This window comes from Pholcus phalangioides, unplaced genomic scaffold, assembly GCF_987345545.1.
Source record: "Pholcus phalangioides strain wild (caught in Gottingen) unplaced genomic scaffold, Ppha-v1.0 ptg000008l_1, whole genome shotgun sequence".
NCBI classification, from domain to species: Eukaryota; Metazoa; Arthropoda; class Arachnida; order Araneae; family Pholcidae; genus Pholcus; species Pholcus phalangioides.
Window position 1 is genome coordinate 61,320,155 of NW_028301601.1, and position 12,876 is coordinate 61,333,030.

General features: G+C 39.6%; 1 protein-coding gene across 1 annotated transcript; it reads left to right on the forward strand.

Moving 5' to 3' along the window:
- The first annotated feature begins 4,024 nt into the window (after nt 1-4,024).
- Nucleotides 4,025-10,358, forward strand: LOC149084707 (mitochondrial genome maintenance exonuclease 1-like). The gene is made up of 4 exons (XM_089235127.1): nt 4,025-4,989; nt 8,288-8,504; nt 8,713-8,845; nt 10,120-10,358. Exons 1-4 carry the CDS (start codon nt 4,329-4,331, stop codon nt 10,273-10,275), a joined length of 1,167 nt encoding a protein of 388 aa, XP_089091253.1. The 5' UTR covers nt 4,025-4,328; the 3' UTR covers nt 10,276-10,358.
- Nucleotides 10,359-12,876: the final 2,518 nt, after the last annotated feature.

Sequence of the window (12,876 nt, forward strand, 5' to 3'; positions counted from 1 at the left end):
AGAGAAGATTCAGCGGAGGATCCATCCGAACTACTTGCGGCCAGGAAAATATCGTCCGCATACAAGAAGAGATGAATGTTAGGAGGCAAGTATGAAGGTAAATCAATCGTAAATAAAGCGAACAGAAGAGGCGATAACGAAGAGCCTTGAAGGAGACCAGTAGTAGGAGAAAACGTACTGGACTTCCTGCCTCTCCAGTGAATAAAATGGAGACGGTTGATGAGGTATTCATAAAGCCACGATAGGAATTTCTTATCGAACCCCATTCGTGCTAATTTGTTAAATAGAAGATCATGACGAACCGAATCATACGCTGCTTTCAAGTCTAAGGCAATGAGATACAAGACATGAGAGTTCTTGAAAGCATCCCAGATAGTGGACACAATGTCTCGTAAACATGATTCTGAACCAGTTTTGGGGCGAAATCCATAAAAGCAGGAAGAGAACAAATTAAATTTGAATGAAATCCAATTTAATCTAAAAAGAATGAGGCGTTCGAAAATTTTGTTCACAGTGTTAATCAGAGTGAGAGGTCTAAAAGCAGAGGGTTCCGATGGTGAACGGCCAGGTTTTGGAATAAAGACAATTCTGCCTTCCTTAAATGAAGGAGGGATATAATTTGATGACCATAAATCATTGAACGCATGTAGAAATTCCAGACCTTTTTTTGGAAGACTTTTATAGACTCGTAGTGGGATACTGTCTGGACCCGGAGTACTCGATCTACCAGTCCGAAGAGCTCGCAGTAATTCTATATTTGTAAACGCCATATCCATATGTTCACCGAATGAATGAGGGGGCCCCACAAAGACATGAGGGGGAACCCTACGACCGCACGGGAAATGATGATCGCGGAAGAGGTCAATTTGATCAAGAGCGTCGGCATAAGAGTTTTGGGAAATGACAAAAAAAAGATGAGAGTTATCAAAAGATTTGTTTGCGACGTATCTATGACGTCTTAGTGTTGAATAAATCTTGGAAGGCGGAGAGAAAGGAAGTATCTCATCTGAAAGAAGTTTGACTCTCAGAGTGCGAAGGTGGCACCGGAATTTAGCAGACAACCGTTTGTATGAGACCCAGTTGTCTTGCGAAGGAGAAAACCTAAAATGACGAAAGGCCAGTTTTTTCTCCTTAAGGAGAAGACGCCCTTCTTTATCAAGAGAAATACGAGGGTAACGAGGGCGCCTGGTGATAAAGGAATTATTTTGAACCATTTCAGAAATGGAAGCATAGAGAGTATCAAACGGTGCGTTAGCGGAAACCCTACTTAAATCTTTAAGTAAGGATGCCCAACGAATTTTGTATGAGTAGTAGATATTGGAACTTGACAATGAGGAGAATGAGATCATAGCAGGAAGATGATCACTACCAAATAATGATGACAACGGTGACCAGGATAGTGAACGATGAACCTCAGGCGATGAAAAACACAAATCCAGATAGGATTGCGTGGTAGCACCATAATAGGTAGGGCAAGTAGGAGGAGTAAGGCAAACATTATTGGATAAATACCAGTTATAAAGAGCTCGGCCAGCAGTTGAATCAAAATGCGAATTCCACGCAGAGAAATGGGCATTAAAATCACCAAGAAGAACAAAGTCCCCGGAAATAAAATTGAAAATTTCATTAATAGCTGTGAAAGAGAAAGGAGATGAGGGCCGGTAAGCATTGATGAGGTATAACGGACGATCTGTAAAAAATATTTTGACAATAAGGAGTTCAAACGATGAATCCACTCTTTTCCAAATAAATTGGGAGGGGTAGATTGAACGAACTGCAAGTACAAGACCACCCCCGAAATCGTCAGGTCTATCAGCACGATAGATATGATAACCCGGAAGGAAGAAATTTTTTGATGGCTTCAAAAAAGATTCCTGAAAGCATAAAGCATCATAATCTAACATATAATTATGTATCGCTAAATATTTAGATGAAATACCCCTAACATTCCATGAGATAATCTTGATATTACTGTCAACATTATTCATTATATAGCAAATAGTAAAAAAAAAAAAAGGTAAGGAAAAAAAAAACATAAAAATAACCGACTTTAGGGGAGGGAAAAAAAAAAAACAACAAAACAAGTTTGAGCACAATAACAATGAAATCTTTTCACTGAATGCAGAAAGAAAAACAAGGGGGGAAAAAAAACTACGCACATAACAAAGGCAAAAAAGACAAAAAACATCGCTATCTACTTGATAACGATCGGGTGCGGGGGCACTCAAGTTCAGGATTGGGGCTCAGACCCCTTTTTTTGTCTTTTAATTGTTCGGCGTTGCTTCGCTCTTTCCGCGGGCGAAATGGAGAAATCATTACACTCGAATTCACTAGAGACATCGGAGATTAGACCTTTCTCAGATGATAGTGTGTCATTAACGTTTATACCAGAAGGACCGGAGGCCTCCATGTCCACAAGTGCACCGTCTGAAGCTGGCATGCACGTATTTCGGAGTGATGACTGAATTGAGCTCACGATCACCGGTATCAAGGATTTAATTGAGTTGTGGAGAGATTCTTGGAGACTGGCATTTAGCTCCTTGAGAACGATTTCTCTAAGAGCGTTTACCTCTGCATGAACAAGGGATCTGATCTCCTGTTTCAAAGAGTTAATGTCCGACGAAGTTGAAATATTGGCTCGACCAGCATACGACGTATCATTGGATTTGCACCTGGCTCGCGCAATGTTTATGGGGACATAATTTTCAGCTTTGTATTTGAGGACTTTCGCTTCAAAAACAAATGTCGGGCAATTACGGTCAGTGGCAAAGTGAGAAGCTTTGCAGTTTATACAAGAAACAGAGTTTTGACATTGGTCATAGTCATGGTTATCGCCACCACACTTTTTGCAAATTTGATTAGTAGCTCTGCAAAACTTTTTTCTGTGCGAATAGTTAAAACACTTTTGGCATTGTTTTGGTTGATCTATGAAGCGGCGTGGACGGAAAATTAGGAACCACAATTTAACCTCACTTGGTATATTTTTACCAAGAATCGTGACTAATACCGTCTGCAAGGGATTATTGTCTTTGATGAAACGACGGACACTGATAACCTGGAGGTTTTCACTTTGGAGCTCATCTGCGATTTCGCAAACCGGAATATCAGTAGGGACATTATTGAGAACAAATTTAGATGAGATGGATTCTGTAAGAAGGAAAGGTTTGACAGGAATATCAAATATATTGACTATCTTCAAGATCTCCTTAGCTATTTGTGGATCACCTGTGGTAATCAGAAGCTCACCGGCACGGGTGAAGCGAATTTCATGAATATTTTTGGGGTTTGAAATTTGGCCACAAATATATTTCTTCAAATCAATGGGTCTTGTTTTCGGAATAGCTTGCGGACCGGAAAGTTTGAGAGTAAAAAGACACGCTAGTTCGGAATGATCGATGATATCCATGTCGCAAATCGAGGACGACCAAACATTAAAAGGGTTAGGCACCTTACCTGTGCTAGCCGAAGCGAAGGTCTCTGACCCGGCAGAATTCATAGTTGTTTGGAACACCTTGACACTATTAGCCAGAAAATCTATGAACTTATCCCTGCTCTTGCGAAGGGCATTGTAACCACGTGGGGGAACAGAGCCCTTACCTTGAGTCCGAACTTTAAAAGATTTCACTTCAAATCGAAGAAATAATTTACGAACTATCAAAATAAATAATCACCGAACCACTAGAAAAGTATAGAATAATTCAAACACGTTGAAAGGAAAAAACGAGAAAAAAACAAATTTTTTTTACGAAAAACGCGAATTAACACTCGCACCTGTTACGACGATGAAAAAACACCATGTGCGTTGGCTTCTGTCACGTAAATCAAGACGGTCGTAACCAAAGCTGCATTAAGAGTTTGATTCGGTCTGTGACGGCCTTAACTCTCATAATTTCAAACACTTGGACAAATCCATCAATATTCATGACCAAATGTTAACATTAAAAAAATCATGATATTATTTTGAATCTCAATATTTTGGAAAAAATTCAAAATCAGATCAACATTTCTTTTTTTTTTCCACTGTAGCATGAGTTCGGCAAGGTGACCACTTGTGGTTATGCCTACCGAAAAATTAAGCTTTGTTTTGAAGAGTTTTTGTTTACATTTTCAAAGGAGGGAATTCATCCAAATGAGACATCAGTGAACAGTTGATTCTTCCAGTGAAAGTAGAGCACCGACAAAGCTCCTGATCCAACATGGAAAAAACAAAACTCATGATCATGATTGAGTCAACTATCAGTGTATCATGAGCACCTTTTCCTTGTTTTTTAATCACAGAGTGCTCCTACATGTTTATGCGTTGGTGTGTACAAGCCTCTTGAACAAGAATGCTAAGAATCGTTTCAGCCTATGAAATGAAACTGCATGATCTGTGGCATTGTAGACTGGATAAGCTATCGATTGACAGATCATGCCATCTATGTTTTAGTCGAAGGGGTATAAAAACTGAAGGTAGTACGAAGAAAGGCAAAGTTTCAGTTGTGCGTAAAAGAATATTTGCCGATGAACTGAAGCCAACTGAACAGATAGAAATAAAGATAGCAGCCGATGTCATCAAGAGATTCAATTGGGAGAATCAGCACTTATTTGGCGACCTTATATCCGCAGTGAAAAAGACCTGCGCTTCCCTCGGTAGTAATAGAAAACTCATCAAGAAAGGTACACTTCGAAAAGCTGGCGAGTGTTTCAATCATAATCCTATCCCTGTCAAAGATGTCACAGAAGCTCCTCCCCAGGACATTGATATTTCCCGCATATTGGAGTTCCCGATGACTGACGATGGAGAAGACGGGCCGTCCGAGGACATTGTCCGACAGTTGAACAGCACGAGGCAGTATTTGGAGTATTTAAATGGGTCGGATAACATGCCGAGCGTTACTACCATCCTGGAAAAGACAATGCCACCTGAGAGGAGAGCGATTTTAGAGAGGTGGAAAGCTAAGATGATAGCGGAGATGGGAGAAGAGAGATTCAAACAATATCAACAAGGTTGATCATGTTTTGCACGATCTTTATTTGTCTCATTTCATTAGCTCAAAATCATTGTACAGGATTTGATCGTTTCTGTCACACCGTGATCGTGTGAGCTAATTAGACTTGGACCATAGTTTACGGCAAATTTTGATTCACTTATTTTTCCTCACCAAGCAGTAATGGGTCATTCAAGTATTGCGTCGGCAGATTATATGCCATTTTCGACTCCCTACCCTTGTCAGCAAAATTTTGTCAACACTTCCCCAAATCTGCTAACATATATTGGGATCAGAGACGTACACGGGGATAACCCCCACCAGATGTTCAAAATTTTATTTTTTTAATGAAAGCAATATTTAAAAAAAAATTTACAATTTCGACAAAAAATGCCATTATAATATATGTCATAATCAATTTCTGTTAATTTCAATGCTATTTGAAGGAAAGAACTCAAAATTTCTCTTTAAGCAATTCATTGCGGCCCACCCTCTATTCCAGCGGTTCTCAACCTTTTTTGACTCCCGAAGCCCTTTCCAGTATATAATTTCTATGACAGAGCCCTGTTTGACCATTGTTCGAGGAGCCCTTTTTTGTACATAATTTTTATGGTAGAACCTTGTAGGCCTCTTATTTACTTATCCATCAAATTTACTGATTCATTTTATTTTCCTCGAGTCACCACTGAGCCCCTGGGAGGTGCACACAGAGCCTTTGGGGCTCCACGGAGCATTGGTTGAGAACCGCTACTCTAAGCCATATATGCTAAACGTGTGGACCTCAGTGTTATCTGACTTGGTCCACCACCTCAAATCTAATTTTGTAAAAAATGAACTAAGCCTCACATTTACATATCACTCAAGTAGGCCTGTAGTACGTTTACAGATCACTTGAGTGACCCACGGCATAGTTCCAGAACACTTATGTGGTCTGTGGCACATTTAGACATCCCTCATGTGGCATAGTTTTGGAACACTTAAGCGGCCCACAGTGCAGCTCTACATCACTCAAGTTAGCCACGGGAGGACATTCCCAGATTATTTAAGTGATCCACGACATACGTACAGATCATTTGAGTGACGTGCTGCACAGTTCCAGAGCACTTGAGCTGCCTGCTACACATTTCTAGAACACTTGAGTGGCCAGGACATATTTCCAGATCACTTAAAGGATGAGCAGGAGATTTAGAGATCACTAGAGTGGTTCTATAAAGGACTTATCCAAACAAAGAATGTTAATTCAGGTTCCCACAAACTATTGAAAGGTTTTTTCGTTTTGGTACACCCGGTAAGATTAAGATTATTTCATGTTTTTATAAAGCGTGGTTTATGACGTTAAGCATCATTCACCCCCCCCCCCCCGTCATCAAACCCGAAACCTCCTTCCCCCCTCCAATCAATGCTGACGTAATACTTGAATGAACTCCTAAGATGAGTGAGCCGATTGTTTGTTTTTGACTTCACTAGAGCTCTCTTTCATGACTTTGCTGGCAACAATCAATATCAATTGTTTCGGAATCCTTACCGCCATCCAGGGCAGAGGCCAATGTATGGTTTGTCACCTTTTTACTCATTCTAGTCACTAGACTACTCTCAAATTTACCATCATGGCCTGCTTAGCCACTTTAGGTTACTTATCTCTCTAAACCACTCTTTTAGCCATTTTGATGATTAAAATCTCTATAGGTTACTCTTTTTGTCACTCCTGTTCTTACTCTCTAGGATGTTCACTGATGTGTCTCTCTAGTTCATTTTTTTGGTCACTCCCACGTTTATGCATCCTTTAGGTCACTCCCATGTTTGAACACTCTCCAGCAGGGCCGTCTTAAGAGCATCGTGGGCCCCCAGGCGAATTGGTTTTCCTGAGGCCCTAACTGGAAAGTTCTCGAAAATTGCAATTAGTTCTCATTTTTGTGAGGTCCCTATTTTCATGGCCCCAGGCGGGCCCATGCGTTAAGACGGCACTGCTCTCTAGGGCAGTGTTTCTCAAGTGCCGGAACCCGACATTATTTGAACCAGTCCATGAGTGATTCATTGTTTCATTTTTCCCATTTCATCTGCCATTAGTTGTATAAATCGGCATTCTACTCACAAAAAGAATTTGACTGATGCAGGCTTCCAAAGGTTGAGAATCAGTGCTCTAGGTCACTTGTGGTTGCTCACTGACCTGGTCCCTCTCTAAGTCAATATTTTTTTCACTCACTGACTCCTACTACTTTATCACGCACCAACTCTGGTCATATATCGCCATGCAACTATTTCAAACCATTGGAGTTAAGTGGGAAATGAGGGAGCCATCTATTGGTGATGGCTCTGGTGTAAAGAACTTGTTTCTGATGTTCTTCCCCAGATTTGAACCTGTGGACCTTGACGATAACCTTCGTGGTGGAAGACGAGCATCTTATCACTGGGCCACTCAGGTGCCTGCTGACTGACTTCTGGTCCCTCTGTTGTTCACTCAAATGCTTTCACATTCTAAATGTCACTGTTTCTGTCACTCACCTGGTCTCTTGCTCTCATGGCAGAGGCGAATTTATGGTTTTACCGCCCTTCAAGCTTGCTGTCCTAGGCCAGGGCCAGTTTTGGGTATTTTTCTAGTGTAAACGAATAATATTTTGGTGATTAAAAAAATCGCCCTTCCATTCAGTTGGCACTCTAGAAAATCAACCCCCTTCTGTGGCCCCATAGTTTGTAGAATTCAAGATCAGGCCCTGTCTGGGGTTCTAGTCTGCTTACCCCAGCCCTGTAAATATGCTTCTCGTCCAGAGTGGCCTGGACTCTGCTAATGCTATCAAGATGGCCAACAAATAATGAAATGGACACTTTCACCTGTTCTTGAATTCCGAATGGTGGGCGTCAAATTGTGAGGTTTTCTCAGCTAACCAAGTCCCTTGTTGCACCCTTGGTTTCAACACTATATTTTTTCTTCAGTTAAAGTGAATTATCAAGGTGTATGCTGAATTGTGATTTTATTCTGGCACTTTTTTTTTCGGTAACCCAGATCAATTGGAATTGCACTCCCACATAAGTGCTTATTTGCACGCCTACCAACTCAAAGCTATTTTTCGTGGAGAGCGTCTGGCTCAGATATCAATTATTGATTCCCTTGTAGACATTTTTGGTGGAAAGTTAATTATTCAATTATTAATAATGTCAGCGTTTGTATTTTAAATTGCCACAGTGTGTTTTGTTTTGGTGTATTAGCTCCTACGTAAGATAAATATCAATATTTGGGCAATCTTTTTTGAAAATTTGCCAAAATTGCTCCAACCTGTACCCGATGAGTAGTGTTTTTACATTTCCTTCATTCATTTCAGATACATTGAAACAAGGCTCGTTATTCCATCACAATGTCAGCATGCATCTGAGTGGAACACCAGAAGCCGAACTTGCCATAGATCCAGTGAACATCGGTCACTGGAAGAGCATCTGTTATGCACTGCCATGCATTCATGACGTTCGAATCCTCGAAGAAAAGTTGCAGCATCCTTTCCTTAGATATCATGGAATAGTAGACTGCTTTGGAATGTTCAGGTATTTAGACTTAAATTAGTATTAGTATTTAAATTTTCGTAGTCATTTGCTGATGCATGTGTGTGTTAACCGGATCAATTAATTTCATGTCATTTTTCAATGATGTTACTCCCAAATAACTTCTTTCGACATATCCTGTGTTGTCATTTCTGAAAATGATTCACTGCTCAACTGACTTTTAACTCTAATATTAATTATTTCATTCCAGGAATAGGTTCGTCGCCATTGAATGGAAAACTTCAAAGAAACCTAAATTAAGTCTCGCCAGTACATATGATAACCCTCTCCAGCTTGCTGCTTATGTTGGTGCCTTGAACTTCGATCCTAGGTTTAACTATTTAGTGAGTATCATCAGAAATATGTATGACAGCATTTATGGTCGCTACTCTGAGTTAACGTTTGATGTTTGCTAATGGAAACATGCTATTTTTCTGACAGTAGATAATGAAAAAAAAATTCACTGTTTAATGGAATTTTCTTTACCAGTGATTCCCCAAGTTTACCATTCTAGGTTACTCTTTGTTCTGTCACTCACAAGCTTACAGACTTTCTAGGTCACTGGCTGACCTTGTCCCTCGCTCTCTACACCATTGCTTCAGTCATCTCTCTTAAGTCACAGTTTTGGTCACTCACACATTCTTATGAACTCTAGGTCACAGTTTTGGCTCATTGCCCTCTCATCGGAAGTGTTTCAAACCTGTGGAGGCTCATCTTTAGTTTTATTTAGGGAATTTCGGTTTTCTGAATTTATTCTGGGGGTTGCTGAGACCCATGTCACAAATTACTGTGGGTGTATTAGCACCAACTACTCCTGTGGCTCAGTCCCCTTGCTGTCTAGACAGAGCTTGTGTACAAAAGGAAATTTCTCCACCCTTCTTTCATTCTACAAATTTTCCTTGATCACTCATTCTTCAAATTTCATGCCCTTGGCTATGGCATAAATCCTGTCTGGAAATCTTTCCCGGAACTTTCGAATTAGAAATTAGGAACTTGAAAATTAATGTCCGGGAAATTTTTAAATTAGTATTGTAAAGCACTACAACCTCGAAAGTGTTTGAGCAAACAAGATTTGTTGGGCTCAGACACTAGAAGCAAAATATAATTGACCCCTTTGTTAAGTTTCATTCATAGCATGGGTCTTTGTTGATGCCAGTAGGAGTTTTAAAAGTTGAGCCTCCAGTTGCGTACCATTCGGGATATCCATGAGTTTTAATATAAAATCTGAAGTTCAAAATGCAATAAAATACAGTCAGACCCTGATGAAAGAACTCCAATTCAACAAATTACATCATTCAATGAATTTTTTAGAAGTTTCCGTACATATATTTGTGTTGATTCCAACCCTGATACAATTCTCCTTGAATTTAATGAATAAAAATTTTGGTTTTAACTGTTTCGTTAAATCGAGTGTGTTTAGCACAATGGAGAACTGTTGTGGAATGAATCATTTTAAGCTGGCATAATTTTTATGTGAAACAAAGTATGCTCTCAAGCCAAGGTACCATTGTATTTGAATTAATTCACGATTCCCCACAAATTTTATGAAATAATGTCAACAGACTATTAATAAATTGCATTATGTTATTAAATATCATCTTTTTTCCTTTTATCAAAGGTGAATAAAGGTCTCCTGGTGATAGCTTACGAATCGGGAAGTCCAGCTACAATGCATTTTATGGAAGATTATGTTTTATCCGTCTATTGGAAGCAGTGGCTACAGCGGGTGAAATGTTATTGGGCAAACATTGCAGAATCAAAAGGATTAAAGTGATCTTTACAAACTGAAAATATTTTCGCTAATAAAGGCATATACACACATTTTACTTTTATTAAACATCTCTCTTTGAAGTTTTATATCATTCGAAATGTTACTTGTTTTCATTCTGGTATTCTGGAAAGAAAAATGTTTCATTTTATCAAAGGATATTTTCAGGATAGCTAGAAATCTATTATTGTTAACGAGGAAAGGGGGGGAGGTTATGGTATTGCCACCCTTCATCTAATTTTTTCTTGGCCATTCATTCCTCGAATTTTCCACTCTCTGCTATACCCTGGTTAGCCCCACTTCCCTATGCCGGTGTTTCTAAGTCTTTCTTTTGGCCAGTCGCAACTCACATGCTTGCACACTTTCTTAGTCACTTTTCGGTTGATCACTGATCCGATCCTTCATTCTCTAAGTCAATTTTTTGATCATTAACATGCTTGCACATACTCTGGATCAATCTCTGGAATGCTCCCACACTTTCTAGGTCGTCCTATTCTTTTGGTTGATCACTTAGCTGGTCCCTCACTCTCTAGGAGACTCATAGACCTGGTGCCTTACTCTTTTGGTCATTCACTGACCTGGTCGCTTGCTCTCTAGGTGAGTCTTGCACCCCATACCTCTTGATTCAGAGACAGACCCCCATGCTAGAATCATTTGCAGGGGATATTTTTCATGCCCCCTTCTATAGTGAATTTATTGTGTGAAAAAAATAAAAATAGTCTTGGAGTGGAGCCCTGTTAGCTCTCCACTTAAGGGGAGCCATGAGGTCAAGAAAGAGTCTAAATAATTTGAGACCCCGCCTGATTCCAGTATTACATTATAAAAGTTCTTTTATAAAACTTAAAAATTCTACCAATAAGCGTATTGCTTACGTTTCAGCGAGTGCAACCAATAGGCTTATAGGTTGTTTTTTCAAGTTTGAAAAAGGTCTAACTTTTATATTGTAATCTCGACACGAGCAAAGTGTTGGCTTTTAAGAAAGGTCCTGCCAAGCTAGGATCTTCACGGGCCCCCTTCATAGTGAATTGACAGTGTAAAACAAGATTGTCCAAGACCCCCCCCCCCCCCCCCCCCCCCGGATGTATGGAATTTCATTCATCTGAATTATTTCCCTCTAGATGTTGGGATTTCATTTGTCGTCATTGTATGTTTTATGCATGGATAAAAATTAGGGCTGGGAATTGATTAAAATTTTTAACTGGTTAATCGAAAATTTTTAATGAAATAATCAAATTTTAATCGAACATTTTTTGTAACCATATATTAATATTGAGGCTATAAAAATATATTTTATTCATTTCATGCACCTATTCGCCAGGTGTAAACACATATATGAGTAGATTAAGAAGTTAAGGCTGCTAGCTTGAAGCAATTTAATATGCTGAACATATTTCGTCAAAACCTAGAATTACTTCACACATTTGAATCTTACGGTTTCGTTTTTTCTTTAAAAGATTGCTGTGATTTTAGGTTAGTCAGTCATTTTGAAAGTACTTTTAATTATACTGTTGTTTGTTTAGTTAAAGGTTTTCAACAACTGGCTGATGCGAAGATGAATTCAAGAAAAAGAAAATTCAACAGCCCTTGCGGGGCATCGAACCCACATCCTCTCACTTGCCGGGTGAATGCAATAGGCAACAAATCTCAATCTTTTCTTAGAGCTTGTGTGCGCTGAACGGGACTGTGATTAACTGAACGGATCAATTAACTGATTAATCTATTACAGGGGTCTGTCCAGAAGGAATTTGGGTCCGGAAAACGGACCCTTCACAAAATTCCGGGGCTAAAAAAAGGATGTTTCACAAAATTTGGAGGATAATAAACGGATCCATCACAAAATTCCAGAAAACGAACCCTTCATGAAAATTACGTCGTAAAAAACGAACTTTTGCGACTGCTGTGCGACAAAATTCTTATCAGTTATGACCCTAGTCGTAATAGAAAGCCATTGATCTATTTTTTTAAGCATGCATTGTTGGCCCAACACCACCACCCCCTCCCCCATAGATGAGTAATCTTATCTATAGTTGTTGGTTGGATACCGGAAAACATGACCTTGAAAAGGCGATCGGAGAAAGAGCGTGACCTTGAGAGGGCTTTCCTTGTTTCTAGTCTTCTGGTTAGGACATCCCGCTGGTTGACCGCGTCCGATATTTTATCGCACAACCTATGCCATCAAAGCCGCTTGAAAGGTAATTAATGCAGCTTTGTATGCCATTATACAAACGCTTTAGCCCCGCACTTCTCCTCAAATGGTCTTTGAATCACAACCTCTTGTTAGTCGTAAAATCGGCGTAGTTGATGCTTATTGTAGAATTGGATTTTTTGTGCACGTTTTTTTTCCTGTATTGCGCTTTCATTTTTGAAAATTTAATATGAAGCGTGGTCGACCACCAACAGGTGGAAATTCAAGGAATAGTGATTACTACATTAAAAAAATACGGCCAACTCACGTTCGGGGATGCAGCTCCATAACATCGTTTTTTAAACGAGGATCTGAAAACGTCACCAAAAAGACGTCAGATACAGATAATTCCAATTGTGCTAACCCGGAAAAAATTACTGAAACATTGCTTCCTTCATCGGTTTCGAACCACGCTGTCGAAA

What these genes read in the sequence shown, in the direction of transcription:
- LOC149084707 (XM_089235127.1), top strand. Translation starts at nt 4,329, where the DNA reads ATGCTAAGAATCGTTTCAGCCTATGAAATGAAACTGCATGATCTGTGG. An exon ending in ATTCAAACAATATCAACAAG is followed by an intron (nt 4,990 to 8,287) that starts GTTGATCATGTT and finishes CATTCATTTCAG; the next exon opens with ATACATTGAAACAAGGCTCG. An exon ending in ATCCTAGGTTTAACTATTTA is followed by an intron (nt 8,846 to 10,119) that starts GTGAGTATCATC and finishes CTTTTATCAAAG; the next exon opens with GTGAATAAAGGTCTCCTGGT.